Source organism: Salarias fasciatus, chromosome 18 (genome assembly GCF_902148845.1).
Source record: "Salarias fasciatus chromosome 18, fSalaFa1.1, whole genome shotgun sequence".
NCBI lineage: Eukaryota > Metazoa > Chordata > Actinopteri > Blenniiformes > Blenniidae > Salarias > Salarias fasciatus.
Genome location: NC_043762.1, coordinates 9,186,783 through 9,214,665, shown reverse-complemented (window position 1 = coordinate 9,214,665; position 27,883 = coordinate 9,186,783). Strand labels below are relative to the sequence as shown.

The 27,883-nt window shown below is 40.6% G+C and overlaps 2 protein-coding genes and 1 long non-coding RNA gene across 10 annotated transcripts in view; 1 reads left to right on the top strand and 2 right to left on the bottom strand.

Moving 5' to 3' along the window:
- LOC115404883 (SLAM family member 5-like) overlaps nt 1-27,883 on the bottom strand; it is an 83,636-nt gene that overhangs the window by 48,580 nt on the left and 7,173 nt on the right. For 3 of the 4 annotated variants that reach the window (XM_030114233.1, XM_030114237.1, XM_030114238.1), the window contains exon 2: nt 8,831-9,142. In XM_030114233.1, the coding sequence (XP_029970093.1) occupies nt 8,831-9,142 (312 nt within the window). Of the gene's footprint in view, nt 1-2,332; nt 4,863-8,830; nt 9,143-27,883 lie in introns of those variants that run through there. The other variant, XM_030114239.1, reaches the window with a different exon arrangement.
- LOC115404899 (SLAM family member 5-like) lies at nt 237-12,824 on the top strand. 5 transcript variants are annotated; one of them, XM_030114257.1, is made up of 4 exons: nt 238-863; nt 1,265-1,579; nt 12,324-12,608; nt 12,764-12,824. In XM_030114257.1, the coding sequence occupies exons 1-4, from the start codon at nt 818-820 to the stop codon at nt 12,781-12,783; spliced, it is 666 nt and encodes a 221-aa protein (XP_029970117.1). In that variant the 5' UTR covers nt 238-817; the 3' UTR covers nt 12,784-12,824. The 5 variants fall into 5 exon arrangements, with proteins under 5 accessions (XP_029970116.1, XP_029970117.1, XP_029970114.1 ...); XM_030114253.1 differs by lacking the exons at nt 12,324-12,608; nt 12,764-12,824 and adding exons at nt 1,657-1,941; nt 2,103-2,931 and having other exon boundaries at nt 249-863; XM_030114256.1 differs by lacking the exons at nt 1,265-1,579; nt 12,764-12,824 and adding an exon at nt 11,935-12,246 and having other exon boundaries at nt 237-863; nt 12,324-12,712.
- LOC115404906 (uncharacterized) lies at nt 17,659-19,231 on the bottom strand. The gene is made up of 6 exons (XR_003933387.1): nt 19,091-19,231; nt 18,896-18,991; nt 18,587-18,729; nt 18,411-18,495; nt 18,014-18,161; nt 17,659-17,882 (listed from the first exon to the last, which is right to left on the bottom strand). It is a non-coding gene; the product is annotated as an uncharacterized LOC115404906 (long non-coding RNA).

The window sequence follows — 27,883 nt, the reverse complement described above, 5'->3', positions numbered from 1 at the left end:
TCTGTCCAAATAAATGCAAAGAGTTCTACAGCAAGTCCCATCGTTCCCCAAAAGGAATTGGCGAGTGAAATCCCAGATTGACATGTGAAGCATTTCGTTGCTGCACATGTCAATCTGGCTTTTGACAGGTTAAAAGCCTTCAGAAGATACAAGCTTTCTGCAGCCTTTAGCAGACAGATCTTTACAATCTGCATCACTTTGATAGTCTTTCTATTTCTCTGCACTGTGAGCAGAGTCTCAGAGCTGCAGTATGACTTCTATTCTTACTGAAACACTTCACCAACCAGTGCATGAATCATGACCAGCAGGTGGACCCTGTAATAGTCCACCGACTGCGTGTTTCACCCCCACGCTGTTCTCACTGAGGTGATGGAAACAAGTCGTGTCACTACAGGAAACTACAGGAAATGAAGCTTGCAGAACTTTCTTCAGCACAACTGAAAGCTGCTGTGGGTCCACAGCTCACACACTCTGACCCCAATTTGTTTCACATGTTCATAGTCAAATTATCTGAGTCACAGACACATTTATTTGCAAGAACATGTACTTTTCTCGCTCAGAGTATCCAGTTCTTTGTCATGATCTTGATATGCCGAATCTAATGTGGGTTTTGCATTAATACAATTTATTATCTAGGACTGAATATGTAAACGACAAAACTCTTCTTCATTGCCAGCAGAGATGAGGGAAGTCAACAAGCCACTGACTTTAGAAAAAAACCGCCACCACTATTTTGACATGAGAAAACGACGACTTCTGACCACTTCATGCTCAGCTCATTCTGCTGCAGCACAACTCTTCAGTGTCTCTTAGTGAAATGATTTTCTCTGTGGTACTGGTGCTGTGGTGTGGCGTGGAGTCAGGTAGGACTTTAATACTTTCCAGTTAAATGTTACAAGCGAAGCAGCGACGCTGCTGATCTGACAGAAATGATAACATGTGATGTTGGATCTGCAGTTATTATTGTTCTGAAATAGAAAAAGTGGTCACATCCGCAGGTAGACATTCAGATCCTAAAGAATAACATCTCAGATTCTTTAAATCTAAATGTTGAATTTGACTAAAGCAGTATGAATTTAGCAAAAAAAATATCGAAGAGGCAACTCAGAACAATTTTATATTTTGTTGCAGCGATTTAGTTCTTCTTCATGAAGTTATCCAGAAGCTTCTATGAAATTTGCCATATGATATTCACATAATTGAAGTATCTCCATATTTGGCAGCATGTTTAAATTACCAGCAATCTGCATCTCCTGTTTTACAGTCCAGTCCAGTGTTCCTCCTGTGTTCGTCCAGAAAGGCAAAGATGTACTTCTGGATGTCGACAATGTGACTGAAGACTTTTTTTTTTTATTTACATGGAAATTTGATGAAGAGAGTTTGAGTTTAGTCACATTTGGCCGTGATGGCACATCAGAAATCTCTCCAGCTTACACTGGAAGGATTGATATCCCTGACAACAAGAAATACTCTGTGATACTGAAGAACCTACAAGAGACAGACAGTGGAGTTTATACTGGACGAGTGACAACAGCCAAGGGCGACTCCACATTAGTCCAACACAACATCATAGTTCAAGGTGAGTTTTGTTACATTTCAGACACTGAACAAGAACATCTGACTTTACATTTGTAAAACTTCTCTCTCTCCTTCCAGATGTTGTGTCTCCCGTCCAGCTGGAGGTGAACTCTGTATCAAACAGCTCACACTCCTGTAACGTCACTCTGACCTGCAGCACGGCCGACTCTCACATCAGCAGCACTTTCAGATGTATCGATCAAAAATGTGATCAGGATGGAGGGAATCAATCAAAGATCACAAACTCCAGCTCTACTCTGCAAGTCTACTTGTTGGACGTTACAGTGATCTGTAAACACAGAAACCAGGTCAGCTCGACTGAGGACAGGACGGATATTCAACATGTCTGCCCCCAGCTGATCGGTAGGTCTGAAAATGATCAATTCTGATGAAAAACAAAGATAATCAAGGAAATCACTGAATATAATGTTATCTATTTAATAATAGGAATTGTCTGTTTATTGCCTCGTCTCTGGTTGTATTGTAGTGTCACTCACACATTCAATTGTTCTGTTTTTTCACAGGTTCACACATCGTCTCTCACGGCATTTCCTTCTGCCAGGTGAAGACAGTGGTGTTCTCTGCCGGTCTCTTCCTCATGGTCTCTGCTCTCATCAGCGTGCATCTCTTTCTCAAACTCAAAAAGCAGAAATAAGCATTTTTCTTTGCTGTTCAGTTGTGCATACAGCTTTAACAATCAATGCTACTGCAGTGGAAGAACACAGAACTGATGAAAGGACCGTTCCAGTAATGATTTCTTTTTCACAGGAAATTTTGATATAATTTTTTTTTTTTTTTTGCAAATGCTTTATGAAGAAGGAAACATCTTTGTGAGTAGTGCTCTTTCCAATATGATCATTCTTGTATTTTCACTGATGCCTCAGAAGGTTGACAAAATCAATAAAATGATGTTCAAGGAAATTGCAATTAGAGAAACTAAAATTCAGATTTCCTTTATTCGTCCCACAGCAGGGAAATTTACAGAGTGACTACAGTGAAAAGCACATTATAAAGTGAACAGAAAAAAGGCTAAACACAAAATAAGAGAAGAATATGATGAAAATATGGAATTTAACAATAAAAAAGAATCCAAGATAAAGTTCAAACAGTGAAAAACAAAGAATGTGAATAGTGACTGAGACTATTCTGAAACTGAGAAAAGTGTGTTTGCGTTTCTTCTGAATGGTTGCCATTCATGGAAAAATTCATCAGGTTGTATGAGGGTTTTTTTCTTCTTTTTATTATCTGAAAAAGTGGAAATCAGCATGAGCCACAGTCACCAAACCCCGTAAAATAAAAATGAACCCCATAAGTATGTAGTCCTGTACTTTGTTGACTTCAATAAAGCCTAATTAAGCCTCAAATAATGTACTGTTACTCGTTTGTCATGATTTCATGCTTTGGATCTCTGGTGTTACATTTGAAAAAAAAAAACACTCAGTGGGAAAAACAACCTTCTTACTTCTGTGTCAAATAATATCGTGAATGAGTTCAACCGTTGGCAGAAAGAAACTTGAATAACAGTATGAAAATAGATTTCACAAACAAGAGCATTGCTTTCACAAATTTAGAAAGAGAAATTAGTAACGGGAGTAACAGAAAGTTCTACAATAAGAACAGCAAACCTGAGGAGCGAAGTGAAGAATTCCTCTGCATTCTATATACACTCATGTTGGTTGAGTTTGGAAACACTTTTACTGTTTGATGTTATTTATTTCTTTCTCTCCTCAACTCCGGCTCAGCAGAGAGACACTAAGGTGAAACCTGGCCCCGCCCCATGTGTCCCCCGAACACTGCCTTCGATCCACAGTGATGGAAATCATTCCGTAAAGTCATCAGGCCTCACTGTGTCATAGAAAAGTCAATGAAACTCAAAAAGCAGCAGAAAGCCACATTTGAACCTGTAAACCTCCAAACAGATTTCTGTAACCTCCAGAGCATCACTGGCCAAATGAAGAAGTGATACACTCCTGAGACTGGACCACGGCACGACACCAGAGGAACAGTTCAAGTATTTTCTAGTTGAAATATTAAAGGACATTCATAGCAGCTTTCATTTCCATCACATTCTCAAGCCCCACCCAGGTTAAACTCTGTCCCCTCAACCTGAAAATTAGTTTTGATTCAACTAATACTTTTCTCCAAGGTTGGTGGAGGTTTTATCTGTTTCAGTCACAGAGACCCTGATGGATAAATGTTAGATTTATAAGTTGTTGTTAAACTTGTGTTCTTATTGGTCAAAGCCTTGTATCGTCTGTTTCTATAACGGAGCCCGTTGCATAACTGCAGCATGACACGTCTGCAGAAACACTCAGAAAATAAATTAATAAAAACTCAATCACATTCACTAAAAAATAACAAGCAGTTCCAAAATAATTATGTAAAAAAACTAAGTTGACAAAACATTTTTTGAAGACGTCTGCTGTCAAATTAACTCACTGTTATTAGAGAATATTTCACTCCATATTTTTTAACAGTTGTTAATGCCAGGCCAAAATGAAACAATCATGCTGCCTTTGTGTTGAAATGCTGTATGTTAAAATTTAAACAACATATTCTGCATGTTCAAAAATTGATTTTTGAATTTCTACACAGTGCATATTTTATCAGATAAGATGTGGGAAAGCTTCAGAACACGGTGTTTCTTTCTGTTACTGTGAGAAGAGTGAAGGGGAAGTGGTTTTAAACTTATCTTACATTCCGGACAGCTGACACAAGCTCCACCTCCCCAAATGTCCAACTTCAACTGTGAGCTTTCACAGGAGACCAGTAGGGGGAGCGCTCAAACAAATCTTGCATAGTTCTGCTTTCACTGAACATGAGGTGTCCACATGGGGTTAGTGTGGGTTGATGTAGGAGGCGAGGCAAGTGTGGGTCCAGCCAGCCTGACCAGGAAGCCACAGGACAGGGAAGTGGAGCCAACAGTCCTTCAGTACAGCCCACAACAGAGTGGAAGGCCCAAAGGCATCCGGGAAGAGGACTGACTGGCAAGCCCTCAACTCATAAAAATCTAATATATCTATTATATCATTATATTATATTATATTATATTATTCACACTTATTGAGTTGAACATAGCTTGATCAAAAAAGAAAAAAGATTTTTCATGGTTTTACATGTTTCTGTACCTGTGCATATACAATGTCAATTACAGGCTTGCCGTTGGTCTCAGCAGCAGCTGACGACCCGCTGTGAGGCCTCACCCCACTGTCGGTGGAAACTGGAGAAAGACCTGAAGTCTCATCAGTATCTGGAGCCTCAGCTGGACTTTCTGGAGTTTCAACCTAGAAAATAAACAATGAAAAAGTTATTTTCACCTCATATTCTGCATGCATCATTCTGGATCAATGTGTTGTGTCACGAAATATCAGGATAATGAACAACAGCTCATCTGTGTACTGAGACCATCTTTCTGCCTCAAATTAACACAAGAATCATTTTCTTTGGTTTTTTGGGACATGGTTTAAAAGACAGGGCAAGTAATAAAGTATTTGTATTTTGTTACTAAATTCATGACGATTTTAAGGTGTGTTTTCGTGAGTATTTATTTGTCAGAGGCCATTTTCTCCCCCTCTTATTCTGACAACTGGCTCAATTCTTCTTCTAACCTCCAAAATGAGGATTCTGAGTTGCAGTGAAATGATGAAAGCAGCGAACGGTAACAGTTCAGGAGAGGTCAAAACTCACTTTGCATCAATGTTGACTGAACACCAAGACTTCCTGTTACTGTTTCAAATGGAATTAATGTTTCATAATAAATTCCAGGACCTGCTTTAAATTATAATTTAGTAGAAACATTTTCAATGCAAGTATTTGAACATTTACCTCAACAGAGAACATGAGTATGTTTTCCACTTCAGAAACACAGACAGCAAAGCCACAAACACACACAACCTGTTCCACAGTCTTCACCTTTGAAAAAGCAAAGCAAATTGCAGGTTATCTATTCCTGATTAGTTCATATTTCCCTCATCTTCACACAGATGCCACATATACAGCATGACTTCCACAAGCACAGCTGAAAGTGACTGCAGGTTTGTCGCATTCTCTTTGCAAACTATAACTAGGCTTTGGTTAAGTGGTTAAACTGATCTTACCTGTGTCCTTCTCTACAGCTTAAAAACACAAAGTCTCTCTGGAGTCATTTTCAATGTTTGTATTCGGCATTTAACAAAAAACTAAGATTCTGGGAGTGGTGAGCTGCCGTTGTGCAGCACCTGTCGTGCTTTGCTCAGTGAGCCACACTGGTAACCTTTCAGCTGTGAGATTCAAACCTGTAAACCTACCTGTCTATTAGGGCTGGACGATTATGGCAAAAATAATAATCACGATTATGTTGATAGATATTGAAATCACGATTAATAACCACAATTATTCATAATTCCAAAACTTGAGTATTTATTAAACTACAACTTGAAAGAACAATCAAAAACAAACTTATAAAAAATATTAATATATTAAATAATATCAATAGAACAAATAAACAAAATAAATACCCAATATGCGTGCATTTCTATAAAACTTGCAAAAATAGCAATATGCAAAATACACTAATAACTCATTCAAAAACACAGCCTGAAAATATTCTTTGAACTCTCTCAAAAACTTTTTTAAATAACAAAAGAGGGGTTGGCTGCACAGTTAAACACTCCCTGCCGTGAACTTCCTACAAGTTTTTGGCGAGGAAGACGAGTCTGCTCACTTGGTCTGGCTTCCATGACGAACGAAGGTAGGTGACAACATTTCCACCTGCGCTGAAAACCCGCTCTGATGCAGCACTTGTGGCAGGGATGCTGGATGTCCGACGAGTTGAAGCCAAAATGCTTCCAGATGACTGAAGTAGTCCTCCCTTTCTTGTCAACGAAAGGCTCCTTTTCTGCCATGTTTGTAAACCGCTTCCTTCACGTGCTGCTGATAGAGCCCTTGCTGCGGCTGTGTGCACAAGGTGCATTCATGGTACTTTGGCAGCGTAGGAAATTGCATACACGCCGCGCCGTGCGGCTAATTAATCGTTTTTCTCCGATTATAACGTTTTTATGATCGTGAGTAACCGAAATCGAAATCAAGATTAAAATTCAATTAATCGTCCAGCCTTACGATTAATTGAATGTGCGCTCTACAGTGTGCACATCACAAGCAGAAACATTACACAGCTTGAAAAGCCAAACTCACCATAAGGCGGCACATAGCAACAGGCAGATTGACAGGACTGATGACGTTCATCAAAAATCCCAAATAATCCAAAGAAGGTTGTTTGAGCCCAGGCAAGCAGCATGAGCAGCACATGAGGAAGTGACAGCAGGAGCACACAGCAGCAATAAAGAACAGAGACAAAAACAGCTGTTGGAATGCTGAAAAGGTTTGCTGAAAAGCCATTCAAAGACAAGTGCAATGTAGTTTAGATTGTAAAAACCTGAAGCTTACCATTGGAACTGCGTAGACTGTGTTATCTTGAGTCACACAGTGATCTGCAGCTGAAACAGGACATACAAGATGAGTTACTATAAAAAGTTCTTGCTTGACTGTATTGACCCTTTAATTCCCACAATAGCATTTCTGCAACATCTTATAAACATCTTGGTAATTTTTACTCTGATCTATCTGAGCAATTCAAACTACACAGCTATCACAACTTACAGAAACTCCCTGAAATATAGGCTTTAGAATCAATGCAATGAATCAATACAAGCTTTGAGTCAGACAGATCCCCCGGTTTGCTGCAGTAAATTAAGCCCAATGGATACGACAGATCGACTTTGAGACAGAAATTCATTTCCATGCATAGAAAACTACTCACACGTTAGGCTTGAACTTACTTCTCTTACAATAGAAATAAGTTCCCAAACTCCCAACAGCTACGAAGGAAACACAAACTCCAACAGCAATCCAAATCTTGTCATGTTTCCAAGGCTGTTCATCAACTGGTAAAAAAAAAAAAAATATATATCAAATGAAGAAAGTGTGCTTTAATAAAATATTTCCATTGATACCATATCAGTGAAGATTTTGAATTAAAAAAGAAACAAAAAACAAAACAGGCGTCCTAGTATTTAGATTCAAATGCTAATAGTTTTTTAATCACAATTGTCAACAATTGATGTTGGTTTAGAGCTGGAGGAAGTGTCTGGGGACAGGGAGGTCCGGGCATCCCTGCTGAGACTGCTGCCCCCGCGACCCGGTCCTGGATAAGCGGAAGAAGATGGATGGATGGATGGATGGATGTCAACATTTATAGTGCATTCTTCTCCACATACATGTTCAGGCCGAAGACTGGAATTTTTTTTTTTCATTCAAACAAAAAGTTTGTGTCTTCGTTCAGTGTGAAACTTCAGTGTGTTTGGTGCAGCGAGGAGTCGGCACATGAGAGGAAGAAGCTGTACATGCACAAGGAGATGAACAGTAACAACAATGTTGCCTCCAGAGCGACATAACTTCTGGTCCAGATTCTAAAGGACTTGGTGCTTTTTGAGTCGACAGCCTCCATAATGACAGTCCAACTTGGTGGTCCGTCCATATGATTGTCTGTGTTCTCCCACCGTTAATGTTTATAGTGTGTTGTTCTCTACATGTGTACAGAAAGAAACAACAGCACTGAAAAAGTGGCAAGGCATGCCAGAAATATTACTTTCAGCATTCCTGCCAGTTCCGTGAAAACAGACATTGTTTTCAAATGACGACATGTAAACACAAAACTTTTCTGAAACAAAAAATGATGGAGTTTCATTTTAAAAACTCTTGTGTAAATGTGACCCAAACCTTTCACAGTTCCCACACTTCCTACACATCAGACTAAAGTTGAGAATTTTTCTATTTTCACAAAACCTTTTCCTTCTTCAAACTTCACAGAATCCAACCTGTGTGTTCACATTTGGTGCTGTCTCTTTCAGACCTACCAGTCAGCTGGGAGCAGACATGTTGAATATCCGTCCTGTCCTCAGTCGAGCTGACCTGGTTTCTGTGTTTACAGATCACTGTAACGTTCGACAGGTAGACTTGCAGAGTAGAGCTGGAGTTTGTGATCTCTGATTGATTCCCTCCATCCTGATCACATTTTTGATCGATACATCTGAAAGTGCTGCTGATGTGAGAGTCGGCCGTGCTGCAGGTCAGAGTGACGTTACAGGAGTGTGAGCTGCTTGATACAGAGTTCAGCTCCAGCTGGACGGGAGACACAACATCTGGAAGGAGAGAGAGTTTTGGAAATGTAAAAGCAGATGTTCTTGTTCAGTGTCTGAAATGTAACAAAACTCACCTTGAACTATGATGTTGTGTTGGACTAATGTGGAGTCGCCATCGTCTGTTGTCTCTCGTGCAGAATAAACTCTACTGTCTGTCTCTTGTAGGTTCTTCAGTATCACAGAGTATTTCTTGTTGTCAGGGATATCAATCCTTCCAGTGTAAGCTGGAGAGATTTGTGATGTGCCATCACGACCAAATGCGACTAAACTCAAACTCTCTTTCTCAAGTCTCCATACAAATAAATTAAAGCCTTCGGTCACATTGTCGACATCCAGAAGTACATCTTTGCCTTTCTGGACGAACACAGGAGGAACACTGGACTGGACTGGAAAACAGGAGATGAAGATTGCAGGAAATTTTGAACATGCTATATTGTTGATTCCAGTTCTCTGAAATTGATTTAGTTTCTTTAACCAACCCATCAAAGGACAAAGGCACACTCTACACACCATGTTGATTTTTCTTTCATTTGACTTTCAACCACAGTTCAGAGTAAAAAGTCAAGTCCAAATGATCTCAACAGACAGTGAAGACCACATGGGGAAATTTGGCCCTTGTTTAATGTATGGCATGAAGAACTGAGATTAAATAAGTTCAGACTCTGATTTTTTTAATGAAGAGAAGCACATGGAGCTCTAACTGTGTGTCTGACTGCTGTCATCAAGCAGAAAACTGCTGAGTCACGTCTTCTGTTGAAAACGTCAAAGAAAAAAGTTCAGAAGGAAACAGGGAGAACCACAAAGCTGTACTTTGCGTCGTGGCTGGTTCATGACACTGAGGTGACCCATCTAAAAACCTGAGACCTCACCAGACAGAAAGCTCCATTACAAACTGAGTTAAACCATGCTAATCACTAAAAAATACTGACTGTAATAAACAAATTAAAGCGGGAAACTTTTGCTGCATGAATTTATGAACCATTAGTACTTTATCTTAAAAAAATACAACACCAACCAAATAAATGAACAAATCTCTCATGTTGCCAACCTCAAGCTTGTTTCCAAAGGTTAAGAAAGCTGAAATGCTGGCGACATATATCCAAATATGTACAGAAGTGACAGGGATTATAGGCAGTGGCACCACTACAGGTTATTGCTGTAGAATTAATCTTTAACTTTTCTCATATTTTAGTTTTGAACTGAGACCAGAACTGAGATACTGACATTTTGTAACTGTACTCATTGTCTACTTTTAGAACCTAAAAAAAATTGCAGAAATGACATTACCTTGAAGCAGGAAAAGCCAGAAAAGTATAACCTGCAGCATTGTGACAAATGATCCAACTGTGAAGAGTGTTTCCTTCTAGTACGTGACAGAGAGAGAGCATATCCTCAGCCCCGCCTCAACATCACTGCTGTTCCAAATGAAGGGGTGTAAAATTCAAGAACAGCCACAGTTCTCAAAGAAACATTTACTGAGCTTTGTAAAATAACTTTAATCACTGGTAAAATAACTTTCAGTATTATCGGCTGGTCGGTACTTGAGGAATCACTGGGACAATACAGGAACACTGGATGTCTACATATGAAGGTAAAAAACAAGAAGTGAGTCTATTCTCACTCAGTAATGGGAGACATCCATTAGGGAGGAGTCAGTTGAAAGTAGACAGGAACAAACAGGAAGAAAAGTGGCCTGAAACAGAGATATGATGTGTGATTTTTTTTCACATATAGATATTACACTTTGGTTCTTAATAATATGCATTACACATAACAAACCCACATGAAGGTCTATGAGCGTCCAGTGATATCTGAAGTATTTTGTATTGGTTCATCTGTCCATCTTCTGTTGGGCTTCATCCTGTGCAGGGTCACAGGGTCACATGATGCTGGAGCTCATCCCAGCAAACAATGGACAAGAGCAGTATTCACCTGGACAGGTCAGCAGTCCATCAGAGTGCATTAGTCCGACTGGTCCTGAACTATATCTCTTTCTTGTATGTTATGCAGAGGTGTACCTAGAATACTTGCGGTGGGGGGGGGAATAGTTTCGTTCTTGCTGGGGGGGGGCGTAACAGAAGAACATTGAGAACCACTGACCTCACTCAACAGACTGAGGCTTCATTTTCTTCAAGAGGAAGTGTCCATTTTCACAACATGATACAAGTCAAGCTTGAAGTCTATCTGTGCGACATGTGTGGGTGTGTGTGTGGGGGGGGCAGGGGTGCTAAGTCCCGTGTGAACATGCACACGAACAGCACTGCTTGGTGTGCCTTGAGTCAAACGGCAAACCTGTCATCTGGTTCGTGTCTTTTCCTTCTGATTTTTCAGCTACTACTGGATAATTTATTGTTTTTTTTCCCCTCAACTTCTAAAAGTTTGATTGAAAGGGACAAGACATTTGCTGAGGGGGGCTCTGCCACCTCTTGCCCCAGCGTAGAGCTGGCGTTGCTCTGTGAAATGATTTTCTCTGTGGTACTGGTGCTTTGGTGTGGCGTGGAGTCAGGTAGGACTTTAATACTTAAATGTTACAAGCAAAGCAGCGACGCTGCTGATCTGAGAGAAATGATAACATGTGATGTTGGATCTGTAGTTATTATTGTTCTGAAATAGAAAAAGTGCTCACATTCTCAGGTTGACATGCAGATCCTAAAAAGTAACACCTCAGATTCTTTACATTTAAATAGTTAATTTGACTGAAGCAGTATGAATTTAGGAAAAATGATCAAATAGGCGACTCAGAACAATTTTATATTTTGTTGCAGCGATTTATTTCTTCTTCATAGCTTCTTTGATATTTGCCTTTAGATATTCACATAGTTGCCAAAGCTGTCCGTCCCTGGGAGAGGGATCCCTCCATACTGTGGTTCTCCCCAAGATTTCTTCTTTTCCCACTGGGTTTTTGGAGTTTTTTCTTGCCGGATGTGAGGGTCGAAGGTGGTGGTTGCTTCGTTCTGTCTCGTTACTGTAAATATTGACATATTACCATTATGCTTATTCACTGTTTTTACTTTTACCGACAAATGTAACATCTTGAAGCCCTCTGAGGCAACTGTTGTTGTGATACTGGGCTATACAAAAATAAATTGATTGATTGATTGATTGATTGATTGAGTTTAAATATCTACATATCTGATTTGGCAGCATGTTTAAATTATCTTCATCTCCTGTTTTACAGTCCAGTCCAGTGTTCCTCCTGTGTTCGTCCAGAAAGGCAAAGATGTACTTCTGGATGTCGACAATGTGCCTGAAGACTTTATTTTATTTGTATGGAAATTTGAGAAAGATAATTCGATTTTAGTCACATTTTTTCGTTATCACGATTCAGAAATCTCTCCAGCTTACACTGGAAGGAGTGATCACCCTGAAAAAAAGAAATACTCTGTGATACTGAAGAACCTACAAGAGACAGACAGTAGAGTTTATTCTGGACGACTGACAACAGACTATGGCGACTCCACATTAGTCCAACACAACATCATAGTTCAAGGTGAGTTTTGTTACATTTCAGACACTGAACAAGAACATCTGCTTTTACATTTGTAACACTTCTCTCTGTCCTTCCAGATGTTGTGTCTCCCGTCCAGCTGGAGGTGAACTCTGTATCAAGCAGCTCACACTCCTGTAACGTCACTCTGACCTGCAGCACGGCCGACTCTCACATCAGCAGCACTTTCAGATGTATCGATCAAAAATGTGATCAGGATGGAGGGAATCAATCAAAGATCACAAACTCCAGCTCTACTCTGCAAGTCTACTTGCTGGATGTTACAGTGATCTGTAAACACAGAAACCAGGTCAGCTCGACTGAGGACAGGATGGATATTCAACATGTCTGCCCCCAGCTGATCGGTAGGTCTGAAAATGATCAATTTTGATGAAAAACAAAGATAATCAAGGAAATGACTGAATATAATGTTATCTATCTAATAATAGGAATTGTGTGCTTGTTGCTTCGTCTCTCGTTGTATTGTAGTGTCACTCACACATCCAATGCTTTTTCACAGGTTCACACATCGGGCTCTAATTTGACGGCGCAACTTTGCGATGATCAGCGGCGGAGACAGCGCATTCCTATTTTCGACAGGCGCAGAAGAGGGTGTCTGGCAGGTCCCCTGCACTTGCGCCGAGATGGGCGTGGCGGCGCACCAGGGGGAGGGATCGACAGAATCAGCTGGGCGCAGTGAGAGTTCAGTGCAGAAGGTGTGAGCAGGCTGGGGAGGAGGCTCTGATGACACTGACAGCTTGTCAGTGTCATGAAAGATACACAGAATCACTCATGAAGCACATAATTGTTTTTATTATCTTCTTTAGCACTAGAACAGCCAAAATGCTCTGACAGACCGTTTGGGTTTTTGGAATTCAAATAAATCTGTGAAAAATAATTTCCCTGTCCTCTAATTCTTTGACTTTTCCTAAATATGTGTCTTGTATGTTTTTCTGAAGCAAATAAGGTCCTAACAATGACACAAATAATATTACAAAGCATTTATACCTCCAAAGGCCAACAGTGGTCTCACAGACTGCTGATAAAAAAAGACGCACTTCACGGGGCTTTTTTTTTCTTCTGCTATTGATTTGTTTTGGTTCATGCGCGCATCTGAACAGGGAGCTAGCTCTGACAGCAGACAATCAGACAGACGGCCAAAAATATCAAGCAAATCCCAAAAGAAAGACAATAAAAACAGGCATAAATAAGAGATATAAGGTGGAAGAAGCTTTAGCAATGATGCAGGAGGTCAGTGAGGGGGAATTGGATGGCGGAGACGTGTCGGACATCAGCGATCTTGACTGGAGTGAAGAGGAGGAATGTTCTGAATCAGAGTCAGAACAGGCACGCGCCAAACAGTGAAACAAATTTAATCCTGCTGCCCCAAAAATGCCCGATCGACCTCCAGCTGCTGTACAGTCCAGCGTAGAACCTGCAGCGGCGCATGAAGCGCTCACGCGTCACCTCCAGGTAGAGAATTACTGTAGGCTGCTGTCAGTTTACAACTAAATAATTATAACATAAAATGGTGTAAAAAAAAACAACTAATGTATTAAAATTAAAAACAACAGTGAACACTGTAGTTGACAGCAGGAGCACTGCAGCGTCTCCAGAGGTGCCAATTACAGATTCAGGTAAAATATTATATTCTCCATCACAGTACAGCAAACCATGTATTTTTCGTTTCCAAAAATTAATTTTAGAACGAACATATTTTCTAAATAAAACCTTTGTCCTGTCAAGCCTGTAGTCCCAGAATCAAATGAGCAGAGGACGGGACGGTGTGGGAAGGTGTCCGTCCTGGTGCGCAGCCGGGGAGACTTATTTTACTAATTTTAATATGCACTCTTAAAACTGCTGGGTTAAAAATAACCCAAATTGGGTGAAATTGCTAACCCAGCGCTGGGTCCAAAAGGGACCGAGCCAATGCTGGGTTATTTATACCCAGCCATTTGGGTTGAAGATTTGACCCTGCGTGCTGGGTCAAGATTTTGACTCAAAAATGGGTCAAATTTACCCATGCTAGTGGGTTAAAGCAACCAATAAATGAGTTAACAACAGGGTTGGGAAGGTTACTTTAAAAATGTAATCCCTTACAATTTCTCAAAATGTAATCAGTAGCTTAACAGTAACAGTAAGTAATAAAGCAATGAACCAGATATAACTGTATCAAGATCATACATTTTTTTATGCACTTTAACAGATTTCATTCATATTGTTTTCTACATTCCACTGTTACATCTGTTACTCCCCAACCCTGGTTATCAGTATTTGTAATTTGATATAAATTACTATAAAACAAAATACTCTGCAAAATGTTATTTTATTGGTCAGAAATTGTGAAATAAAACCATTGCTAACCACAGCTAAAACCATTATGAAGGAATGACCAATATGAAAACAGTTAATTCATTTACAAACATTAAAATTATAACATCATTAAATTCTAACACCATTAACATTTATAAACATCATTAAAAGTTCATAAAGTTCATAAAGTTCTCAGAATATAACAAATTTAAGGATGGTTTCATGGAACAGTCCTAAATTAACAATATATTACAGCAGTGCATTCAGTTGTGCTCTCAAGAGCTTCACAACATTTGAAATATCGCCTGGCATTTTCAATACAGATGCAGATGCAGTGTGTTTGGCAGAGTCAGTGTTTGGTAGAGTGGGGGTGGCAAAGTTGTGACCCTAGATGGAGGACAGACAACTGTTCACACTGCTGAGAGACGTAGCTGAAGTGTCTCCCTCTGTGTATTTTCAGTAAAATCCATTTTTACAGAACATTACACTGTCTCTTGCTTGTTTTTTGTGCGTTTGTACCGGTGTGTCCTGACAACCATGCTGCTGAGGAATCTGAAGAAATATAGTAAAAATAATCACTAGAAATCACTGGCAGTATCCAGCCATTTGTTTGTTTGCATTAAGTAGGCATGTGAATGTATTTCTCTGAAGCAACCAGTAGATGATCAACGGTGAAAAAACTATTCCCCTGTTGAGTTGATGATATTCCTCTTTGCTCTTTCTTTAAAAGTTCATGAAATTCTCAGAACATAACAAATAACAGTTGCATGGAACGGTACTGAATTAAACAAATATTACAGCAGTGCATTCAGTTGTGCTCTCAAGAGCTTCACAACATTTGAAACATCGCCTGGCATTTCAAATACAACTGACTGAATGAATTCCCAAACCTGAGCACATGGTTTTGGGTAGACAAGGTCAAACACATAGTATGCCTTGAAGCATGTGTCAACAGCCCCCAGAAGTGACGGCTGCTCCAAAGCGGTCCCATTGAGAATGACGAAAGCTTGGGAACACTCGCACTCCTCCCCCAGCATCAGAACATGTGGAGGCTCCATAACCGCCCTTGAGAGGTACTCCACCATGTTCGTTCCAGGCTGAGGAAACAACAGACAACAAAAATGATACAAGTGAGCGGGCTATGTTAGGTTATCAGCAGGTGACCTGGGACTGAGGGGTTCCATAGCTTTGTTTCACTGTCATTTGTCTGCATCTCTTAATCTACTTCAGTCAAACTTAACCAAATCATTTATGAATTTGGTATTTCTAAGCCATACATCCAGTAGCGAGTTAATTCTAGCGATGTCAGTGTCTAAGGTGGTGCCAGAGGGGGAAAAGCTGAACTCCAGTGGCCCACGGATCGACCACTGCCGGCAGGTCAGTGGCAACCGAACGCAGCATCAGACAGAGTGGGGGCATCTTCCTCCGAAGCATAGCGGGTGGCTGTAAGTAGCAGAAACTTCATGTGGAGCAGTAAATAAGAAGTTCTAGCACATTTCTGAAGTCCATATGGATTGTCCCAAGCAGAGCAGACCAAACAATAAAGTTTACAATCTGAATATGAGAAAGAGAACAAACCAAGGGTTTATGAGCCACTCCACCCCTACTCTTAACTCACCGGCTGCACATCAATGAAAGCTGTTCGACTCTCCAAGCTGCTGGGCCGGAACACTTTTTTTCCAACTTTGTATGGTGCAGCCGGAAGCAGGACAGGGAGCAGAAGCATGGCGATATCCCCTTCTTTGCCTATCAAATCAAAATATCATTAAAATGTCACAAAAATTTTATGAATAATTTTTCCATGCAGTTTAGATTTCTCAGTGGATCCATGGGGGTTCATTCAAACTATGGCAGATAACAAAATAGATGTTATAGAATGCGACAGATGGCAAAAACATGACTATGAAGGTGCAAATGCCAGTTCCTATGGAAAGAGCAGATGAATGGACAAATTACACAGTCATATGTTAACTCTGCCAATAACAAATTCTGTAAATTGACTTTTTACACTGCTACAACGGAGCCCATTATCTCATTTAACCACCAGTGGAGGAATCTGCCATGGAAGGCAGTTAAACCATCCACTGGAAGCAGATTGGGGTTCAATGTTTTGCTCAAGGACACTTCAGCTCATGGACAGGGGGAGCAGGAGAATCAAACCAACAACCTCACAATTGTAAGACGACCACTCTACCAACCAAGCCACAGCCGCCTCTAAATCTAAAAATCTGATTACCTGCCATCTCTAAATTGAGAAGGATATCAGAAGTCTTCTCCTTCTTCGCCATTTGAATAATTTTCTCAGCGAACACAAGCCTCCAGTTTTCAGTCAGTTTCACAGAATTCTCCGGATGCAAGATGGAGAAATCTTGAGAAATCTAAGTATAGGAGAAAATACAGACACAATAACAGATGTTAAATAAACTATGAGGCATTGTTTACATCGATTGTTTCACATTTCTTCTGACGAGGAAACCTTACAGTAAATGCCATCAGAGACATCTGGCATATTTTTTTGGTTTATTATTTAATTACTCATTTAAAAAGAGCATGAATACACAATAAATAATCATCAGTAAGTTCACGTAGATAGGTATTTTATTTTGTTAAAAAGACCATAAAATTAGACAGGAACTTATTTTTTGTTCCGTGTATTCATATTGTTGCTCAGGGGAGTGCATTAAGGGACGTACGCATTATGAGCCACAGGAGATGCTGTGTGTGAGAAGCCTGCAGGAGAAAGCTCGTTGTCTCTTTAAAGACAAAAAGCGTCTTTGTTTAAGGAAAAAGCCTTAACAGACCAACTTTACTCCACCTTGAGTCGATGAGGCCTATGAGGTTTGAGTTTTTTCTTTATTTTCCTGTGTTAAAGTTTATTGTATGAATGCATGTGACAGGAGAAGATGCCAATTAAGCTCGTGATTAATTGTTTGGTTCACATGTGGTTATTTAATTTACTTCATGTGGATGTTTTAAGTTATTGATGTCAGTTTTCTGTTTTCTTTCTCAGTTCTGACGGCATTATTAAGACTGTTAAAGAAAAGCAGCTTCTTCAAGTATGTGCAAGACTGGTCCAGCAATAAATGCTCGTTTAAGGCCGAAGAACTTTAACTCGAGGGGAGTAAAACTCACCATGCCTGGAGTGTCCAATAAGCGAGGAAACTCAGCAATGATCTGAGACATTGGCACTGTGCCACAGGCACGGATCCACTGTGCTCTGTGAGTGGCAGTTTCATGCATATACTGGACAACCTGGGACAGGGGCCTGATGTTATTTTTTAGCCACTCTGTCATCTGGACGGCCCGCTCTGCACTTATCAAGGATTCTGCAATATGTGACAGAGTGAATTGTAAGGACCTGCAACACAGATACTTTAAAGTGTGCAATCTGAGTGAGAAACGTTCACTTTTTCGCAAAATCTATTGTGTTTTACATGTACCCAGCCTGTTTCTGTACCTGGCACAATGGTCCGGGTTTCCTTTGGAGTCCCCTCTGCTGAATCCCTCCGCCTGCCATTTCTGAGCCTTTTGCGAACATTGCGGAGACGCTCTTCCAAAAACCCTGTTGCCGGTTTGTGATTTCTCCCTGGCGTGAACCATGCATCCTTAAGTTTAGAAAAAAAAAAAGTATAAAAATCATATGGGGAAAAAAGAACGAGCGACAAAAAAGAAATGAAGATAAAATGACAGCAACATGTTGTCCGGCTGTATCTGCAAAATAATCTTAGACAAGCAGTTTCAGCTGAGCCAGAGAAGGTGCGGTGTTTTTTTTTTTTGTTTTTTTTTTTGATGGTGTGCAGCTTGTTCCTTAGTTTGCTATTGTTTCATTTAGTGTTGTGAAGAACTTTACTCACAAAGCCTGTGCCCAGAGGGTCTCTCAGACAGGGAAACTGATCCACTATTGCTGACGCCAACATGGTCTTCTTATCTGAGGTTGGACTAAATGACAACAGAAATTTATCAACATTTGTTGACACTGCAAAACAATCAACAATTGTCCTGATGAATATTCTCTGTGACAAACACTTACTTCTCACCAAAGCGTTCCATCAGGTGTGATACAAGAATTCGGACCATGCATCGTCTTTGGTTGAGAGAAATGTGATGACTTTGTTCAAGACTCGTAACCAAGCCTTTTCCATCAGCTGTCTTGTTTAATATGTCACGGATATTCTGGAAAAGCCAGGAATGATTTAAGGAATTTAAATGCAACAAATGAAAGACATTAATTCAATGCACATGTAGGACCTTTTGACACTGCTGGAGGTCGTGTGTGGCTGTGCTTGTTTACAGGATTCATGTATGCATGATTACAAATTCTGAGAACAGATTAACTTACAAATTGCACATGTTGCTTCACAGCTTCAATGTGCTGCACTGCAGGCAAATCCTCAGCAGAAGTTCCAACAGCAGACACTGGTTGGGGACTTGAGTTCTTTAAAAAAAATTAAGATAAGTGGTTAAATGGTTCAAGAAAATGCTAATGTGTCATGATAAATTAAATGAATTAAATATTTAAACTGGGAATACTTACACAGAATTCTCCCCATATCACTGTTAATCTTAAACTGCATAACTTAAATCAATTGCAATAAATGAGGTACGCTGTCACAGTTCTGGACAAATGGCATTTAATGACTACAGTATAACAATATTCACAACTATATACAGTATCTCCTATTCGTAGTCAATGTTTAATATATTCTATACCTCATGGAAACATAATGGTTGCCATCATTCCCCTTGTAAGACTTCACAACATGGTGGGGGTGATAGTCACAGATGGAACCAATGTCAACTGCCTGGAGTTCTGTGGTTGAAGACACAGTGAAAGCAAAGACATGCCTCGCAAAACCTGTTGTCTCCCAGTTTCGCACAATCAGTTTGACCACTGAATTCACCAGCACAATCCTCTGAATGGTACCAAACTGAGGCTCACCATCAGCAGAGTGTGAAATCAAAAGTGCCATTCCTGGTCTGTAGCTGCATCCTTTGTACACTATCCAGTCTGAAAGATACACTTCCGTGAAAATGGCAACTCCATCAAACCCACTTTTCACCTCCTCAAAGTTCTCTATGGTACCAAGGAGTGCGGTGCATCCTGGCCCAACTTCAAAGTCGTGGTTAAACATTTGGCCAGAGAGCAGAGTGTAGCACATCATCATCTGATGTCTGTAGGCCTGTGTTTTACAGATATTCTTGAAGTTGCAGGTCACATGGCTCACCCGTTTAAAAAATCCATGTTTTGCCTCAAAACGCATGGACCAAAAGTGCACTAGAGGACCAAGTTTTCTGATGGCACGAGGGTAATGCAGCATGAAGTGGTGTTTGGGCTTCAGGTGTCTGTCTGGGTAAAGCTCAGCATACAGAAGATGATGTTCCTCAATGAGATAACCCAAAAAAGATGACTGCCCCTTGTGTCAGTGCAGGAGAAAAGATCAACTCCATGCAGCTCAGTAAGGAAAGGAGCAGTTCCCAGTGTTGGTTCCCCTCAGGCACCAAATCCCCGATCATTAGAGGCAGCAATCTCAGTAGGCACCAGGTCTGTGATGCACTTTGCCGAAGAGCTCCATCTGGATTTTTCAAGTCCTTGGGTTTTATTGCAGATGGCTGTTGCGAACATCACAAACCCATAGTCAACGCTGGTCAGTCGAAAGTTTAGCTGTTCAAGTGTGAAAAGTTTTTGTTCAATCAGTGAATTGAGAACAAGCTTAAGTTCATAACCACCAATGCCCTCAAGGATGTCGTGCATAATGTCAGGAGCAACATTGTCAGTCACATGATAGAACTTCAACTTGTTGAGAGAACTGTCTCTTTTGATGCCAGTTTCACTTTGGTTATCCACCAGAAGATCTGTGTTGTAGTTGACTTTATCACGGATTAATGCAGAATCCTCAACAGTCTGAACCTTGAGAACCTCTCTTTGTACCCGACACCATCGGCACACACTGTTCGCAGCAAAGCTTTCTGTGTAACCAAGGATGCTGTTAAGTCCAAGATTGTCTCCACAGACCTGAGCTACACCAGCCTTTACAATACCTTTGAAAGGAATAGTGTTAATCTGTATGCCCTCATCTTCCAGTTCCTTGATTTTGTTCACAATTGGGTCAAGAATTGCATTTATGCCATATGTCTTAACGTCATCAGTTTTGTAAACTGCCAACAAAAAGTGAGACTTGAGACTTGAATGATACTCTGGTGGCAAACACTTAAGAGTGTAGTAGATGAACCCAAGCTTGTGAACTGAGGTTTTTGAGCCGAGGGGATTCACCATCTCACAATCATCACAGTAAAGAGTAACGGGACAGAGAACTCCTCTGAGAAAAGTGTGTTCGTCTGGTAGGCTGTACCATCTCTAAAATCCTCAAGGGCAGTGCTTTGCTGTTTTCGCCACTCAGTGATTTTTTCCATTGTGCCGGACTTTCCAAGATGAGCTTCAGCATTGTTTCAAGGGCACTACCTGGAAAGTGTCCTGAATTGCCACTTGTTTTACAGTACCTGTATCCTTGGTAGTTATCTGTGTGTAGGAAAAGCCAGGGAGAGGTACTGCCTCTGGCTGCACAAAGTATTGAGAACCCGTGAAGTACTTCATTTGTTTGTATTCGGACTCAAAGCCCTTGAATGGTACAGCAGCTAAATTAAACTGCTGTAGCAGTTCTTCACATTCAGGAGTTTCAGGCTGTCCAATATCTCTTAAAAAGAAGTTGTTTTCTTTTCAAAGAATCAACTACATCTTTGACAAGACTGGATGTGTGTTCAACAACATCTCTTATGGCACTATATGTCTGTGAGGGCTTAGACTTTAGACGAGCTAAGAAAAGTGCAACTCTGTCTTTTATGCTGTCCTCCTCTAAGTCATCCCATGCTTGTGATGTGTCGGCCCATTCCAGCTCATCAGAAATACTGCCCTCTGGTTCTTCTGATCTCTCAGGATGAGTAGCTGGAGAACCTTCTCCCTCTGTTGAAATGTCAAACTCAATAGCATGAGCTAACAAATGTCTCCTGAATGATCTTATTTGGTTAAATGAATGCTGACAACCAAGCTGAGCACACTGAAAAAATGTTGATGCGGAGTATACATTGTGCATTACCCTAAGGTGGCTGAAAAACTGCCTAACATTCTTGCCTGCAGACTTTTTACACTTGAAGCACACATAACCCATTATGTCCAGTACTGTGATGCAAGGCGTACCTCCAATATTTTTTTTAAGTTATGCAGAAACTTGAGGCGTGGTCCCAATGAGTGGGATAAGGGAGGCCAAGCTGTTTTCATCCAGCAGAAAGAAAATATCTTTGTCTATCTGTTGAGCTGCAAGAACAACATGACATATACTGATAAGCAGGAAAGCAGAGAAAGTACCGTAATATCTGAAAGAAATATGTGAATAGAATGAACATGAAATTAGTTTATTTGTAGAGTAATTCACATTGTATTTGATACATTTTTACAGTAAATATAAAGTTATTATTGCTTTGTGTTGGCCATTTTTGCATACCTTCAAATGTTGGGATAAACTCAGTCAGGTTCCACTCTTGAAGTTTTTTCTGGACAAACTCATCCATCTTTAAAAAATCAAAAACATTGTTTTTAATCACTGGATTGGGCAGAAGACGCCAGTTCACCTCCGTAGTTACAGCGACACATGGAGCGACGACGCAGCTGCTCGTTCGCCACTGCAGAAACGTGCCACTGTATTAACGGGACGTTTTACAGTCTTTTCTCCCACTTTCAAAGTTAAAAGCTCTCTATCGCTCTCCTCCGCTCTGCTGTGCTTTCTCCTTCCTCTCGCTTGATTTGCAGTCCCTTCCTCTTCCGGCTGCTTCTCCTCCCCACGCTCCACCCAAGTCCTTATAATTGGACACTTCCTTCCAGCCAATAATCCAATAAAAAAAAACAAAAAAACAATTCCGCAGCGCTCTGTGTGTTTTCATTCTCATAACTCAGTTCCACACACATTACTTCCAAATCTTACATCACATATTGTAATACAACAAACTTGTATATTCAAACAAATTGAAATGACACAATAATATCGTTTTTGTTGTCTTTTAGGAGCGAAATTAATTACTTCCTTAATGTTTCCAGGGCTACACGTCTTTTAGAAGTTTGAATCCCTTCAAAACAGGAGCGATGATTTAAAAGTAAGCGAGTTAATCAAACCATCCCCAAAAAAACAGCATCATGGGTGAGCTCTGTGTGTGTAGCTTCCCTGCTATCAGCAAGTAGCGTGCAGTGTCACGGCTATGTTTGGAAGATTCAGCCGCTCGCTGGGCTGCGCGGTTCGGCCACGACGAGGAGAGGACCCCCCCCCCCCCCCTCCTCACAGGCCCACAGATGTTACAGAGAGACATCTGCACAGCGCGGCTCCTGTCGATGTTGCCTGCTGCTGCTGTTTTTCGTGTGTGCCGAGTACTTTCGCATCTCACCCCTGACTGTCGCCCTCCGTGTCGCCCCAGAACGATGCAGCTGCGTCCGGCTCCAGCAGCGTCTCACTCGGATCTGCTGAGGATCACAGACAGATGTCACGGGAGGCGCACACATGACGCAAAGTTGTCGATGTAAAAAATGAATAAGCATTCAATAGAAAATAAATGCAGATCGTTTGCAGATATCACTAAACCATGCAGAATTTACATCAATTAATTCGAGTTTAATGCAGAACAAATAACTTTTTTTTTCAACTTTTCCATCCTCAAACCGCTTCGGAGCCACAGGTTGCCGACCGTCGTTTAGAAGTAACGAAAAGACAAAATTATCTGGCTAGTGGCTACCACATTAAGCTTTCAAATGCAGAATTTATACTTACTTATTTATTTACTTATTTATACTTACTTCCTCATCATGTACGCATCCGTCTGAAGGTGGAGAAGGAACTGCAGGAGTTAAGAAGAAAATGGCGAAATGGCGATTCTCCTCTTCTCTTCCTCCCGCCAAAAGATCAACCCAGTCTGCTGGGTTAAAATAATTAACCCAATTTTGGGTAAAAGCGACCCTATCTGCACAAAATCTAGGGCTACCCAGAAAATGGGTAGGGAAAATAACCCAGCAGTTTTAAGAGTGTGCTTTTGATTATTATTGACGGTTAATAATACAACTTTTTTATGTGTGTTGGTGTGTGTGTGCGTGTTTATCAGGGACATAAGTGCGCGGAGTGTCAGTGAGAGGTGACGCTGCGCAAATGCGCACTGTAAAAAGTTAAATAAATTTTGAAACCTGATTTGAGGCATTGATAAAGCAGACATGAGGCATTAAAAGGTTTGCTGATCCTCTTGACTTAATATTTTGTTTATTTATCTTATTTTCGCGCTAGGTTTCGACCGCTGTCGATCTTCCTCAGGCAAAGAACCAACAAAAAAAAACACACACAAAAAAAAAAAAGAGAAAGAAAGAAAGAAAAGACAAAAGAAAAACAAACCACACGCGAAAATGGTTTCATGTGGGTCAATGTACAATTCGGCCGGGCCCAGAGCAGGATACGCTGTCTCTACAGAGCTGTGACACCAACTCTGTCATCATGAATGAGTCGAAAATGAGGGACTCTCCGCTTTGCGTCGCCTCATTCATGCATGAACAGTCTCTATTTTGTGCTGGAAGATCTCTCAGGTCATTTTGAACCGGCTTAAAGAAAATCCTTCATATGGAGAATCAGTCCGTTTGTCACTAGCTGACCAACACACTCCACGCAATGACAGCGGCTTCATTCAGTTGATTGATCTGATTAAAAAAGATAAAATGAACATATTGCAGGCGCGGAAACTATGTGGATCCCGCACGGCTGTATATGCATGCAGGTGAATCATCATTTCTACCTGTGATTTTGAGGAGGAAACCCACACGATGTCAGAAGTTATTTTACACCATCGGACCAAAACACGGTTCGGACAGTCTTGGAGGGCTCTTAGAGTGTTTTATGATCTTGCATCTTGTCACGACGCATTTGCTACAGCCATGCACCTGTCAGTTTGCCTTGTCTTTCTTTGTGAATAAATAGTGCCGTGCGTAAAAGCGCGCACTGTAATGTAAAGACCTCGGCGGAGCCGATCGGCGCTCTGAAAGAAGTATTAGCCTGTAAATGTGTCTGCATGTTATTTCATTTGTCTGGTTCCCCAAGCTCTTCAAGAGATTATTTATTTTAAAATACCTTCATATACATTGTTGCTTCACTATGGTTAGTATTGAGGCCAGGAAATAAAATGTATTTCATCATGTTAATGAAGCAGTGTCCTTTGCTGCAGTGCATTTGAAAAAAAGGAGAGGTGTTCATTTGATTGGTCAAATTACTCTCAGCTGGGTTAAACCCACTTTCTCTCCTCCCTCTTGTGCCACCTGCGCCAGTGGGCGGATGGAGGCGTGGACTGCGCCTGGTTCACGAAATTAGGACAATTTTCTGGACACGCCCCGTTGACTTTATCGCCGACGGCGCACCTTGCGCTCCGCTGACAGCGGGCGGATTCGGCGCAGTCTGCGAAGTTAGAGCCCATCGTCTCTGACGGCATTTCCTTCTGCCAGGTGAAGATAGTGGTGTTCTCTGCCGGTCTCTTCCTCATGGTCTCTGCTCTCATCAGCGTGCATCTCTTTCTCAAACTCAAGAAGCAGAAATAAGCATTTTTCTTTGCTGTTCAGTTGTGCATACAGCTTTAACCAATCAATGTACTGCAGTGGAAGAAACACAGAACTGATGAAGGACCCGTTCCAGTAACGATTTCTTTTTCCCAGGAAATATTAGTTTGATATAAATTTTGTTTTGCAAATGCGTTATGAAGAAGGAAACATCTTGTGAGTAGTGCTCTTTCTAATACTGGAGCATTCTTGTATTTCACTGATAATGTCTGAGTCTGGACTCACACAACACGATACAATTATGTTCAAGAGAATTTGCTCTTGGAGAAACTAAAAATTCAGATTCAAATTTCCTTTATTCGTCCCACAGCGGGAAAATTACCAGAGTGACTGCAGTGAAAAGGACATTATAAAGTGAACAGAAAAAAGCTAAAACACAAAATAAGAGAAGAATATGATGAAAATATGGAATTTAACAATGAAAAAGAATCCAAGATAAAGTTCAAACAGTGAAAAACAAATAATTTTACACTGAGAGTGGTAGAGTGTGTTTGCTTTTCTTCTGAATGGTTGCCATTCATGGAAAAATTCATCAGATTGTCTGAGGTTTTTTTTTTTTCTTCTTTTTATTGTTATCTAAAAAAGTGGAATTCAGCATGAGCCACAATCACCAAACCCTGTAAAATAAACATGCACCTCATCAGTATGTATTCCTGTACTTTGTTGACTTCAATAAAGCCTAATTAAAGGTGCTGTAGGTAGGATTCCGCATCTCCGCCATGGCGATTTGACCCATCGAAGATGGCGATTTGAAACCCAGTACAGCCAATCCTGTCCTGTTTTCTCTGACATCACGTCCTTGCACAAGTTAAGCCCCTCCCACAAGAACGTGCGACGAACGCCCCTCGACCAATCACAGTTAGAGCCTCATGGGCTCTTCTGATTGGTCAAAGATACCTGGAGCTGTCGAGATTCCTTTTCAGCTCAGAACAGAGACAGATGGAGACGCTGCGCCCTCGCGGTAGTGCAATTATGCTACACCACTAAAGGATTATCAATGGATACTCTAACATTTAATCCAAAGAAAACACAGAAATATTAGCATTGACGAGCAAAATCCTGCCTACAGCACCTTTAAGCCTAAAATAATGTACTGTTACTCGTTTGTCATGATTTCATGCTTTGGATCTCTGGTGTTACATCAGAAAAAAAAACACTCGGTTGGAAAAGAACCTTTTTATTACTGTGTCAAATAGTATCATGAATGAGTTGAAGCGTTGGCAGAAAGAAACTTAAATAACGGTATGAAAATAGATTTCACAAACAAGAGCATTGCTTTCACACATTTTGAAAGAGAAATTAGTAACAGGAGTAACACAAAGTTCCACAATAAGAACAGCAAACCTGAAGAGCGAAGTGAAGAATTCCTCTGCATTCTATATACACTCATGTTGGTTGAGTTCGGAAACACTGAGTGTTTGATTTTATTATTTCTTTCTCCCAATATCCTCAACTATCGGCTGAGCAGAGAGACACTAAGGTGAAAACCTGGCCCCGCCCATGCTTCCCCCCAACACTGCTTCGATCCACAGTGATGGAATCATTCCGTAAAGTCATCAGGCCTCACTGTGTCATAGAAAAGTCAATGAAAACTCAAAAAGCAGCAAAAAGCCACATTTGAACCTGTAAACTCAAACAGATTTCTGTAACCTCCAGAGCACCACTGGCCAAATGAAGAAGTGATACACTCCTGAGACTGGACCACGGCACTACACCAGAGGAACAGTTAAAGTATTTTCCAGTTTGAAATATTAAAGGACATTCATAGCGCTTTCATTTCCATCACATTCTCAAACGCCCCACCCAGGTTAAACTCTGTCACCCTCGTCCTGAAAATTAGTTTTGATTCAACTAATACTTTTCTCCAAGGTTGGTGGAGGATTTATCTGTTTCAGTCCACAGAGACCCTGATGGATAAATGTTAGATTTATAAGTTGTTGTTTAAACTTGTGTTCTTATTGGTCAAAGCCTTGATCGTCTGTTTCGATAATGGAGCCCGTTGCATAACTACAGCATGACACGTCTGCAGAAACACGCAGGAAATAAACAAAAACTCAGAATCACATTCACTAAAAAATAACCAAGCCGTTCCAAAATAATATGTTAAAAAAACTAAGTTGACAAACATTTTTTGAAGACATCTGCTGTCAAATTAACTCTCTGTTATTAGAGAATAATTCACACCTTTTTTTGAACAGTTGTTAATGCCAGGCCAAAAGTAACAATCATGGCTGCCTTTGTGTTGAAATGCTGCATGTTAAAATTCAAACAAACATATTCTGCATGTTCAAAACTTGATATTTGAATTTCTTCTACACATGCATATTTTATCAGATAAGATGTGGACAGCTTCAGCAACACGGTGTTTCTTTCTGTTACTGTGAGAAGAGTGAAGGGGAAGTGGTTTTAAACTTCTCTTACGTTCCGGAAAGCTGACACAAGCTCACCTCCCTCAATGTCCAACTTCACTTCTCTATACTCTAAGTTAGACACAGGAAGAGAAACGGCTGAGATGTAGAAGTTTCTGATGTGGACTCTTGCACAGTAAAAAGAAAAAAAAACCCATCAATGTTTCCCAGCAGATTCAAAACTTCTGCGAACGACTGCAGAACCAGGGAGGGGTGATTGAGGAGAAAGGGCGGACCGATCTGAAGCCAAGCAGTCGAGTTGTTGTGAGACTGTCCTTCACTTGCATCATCCAAAACC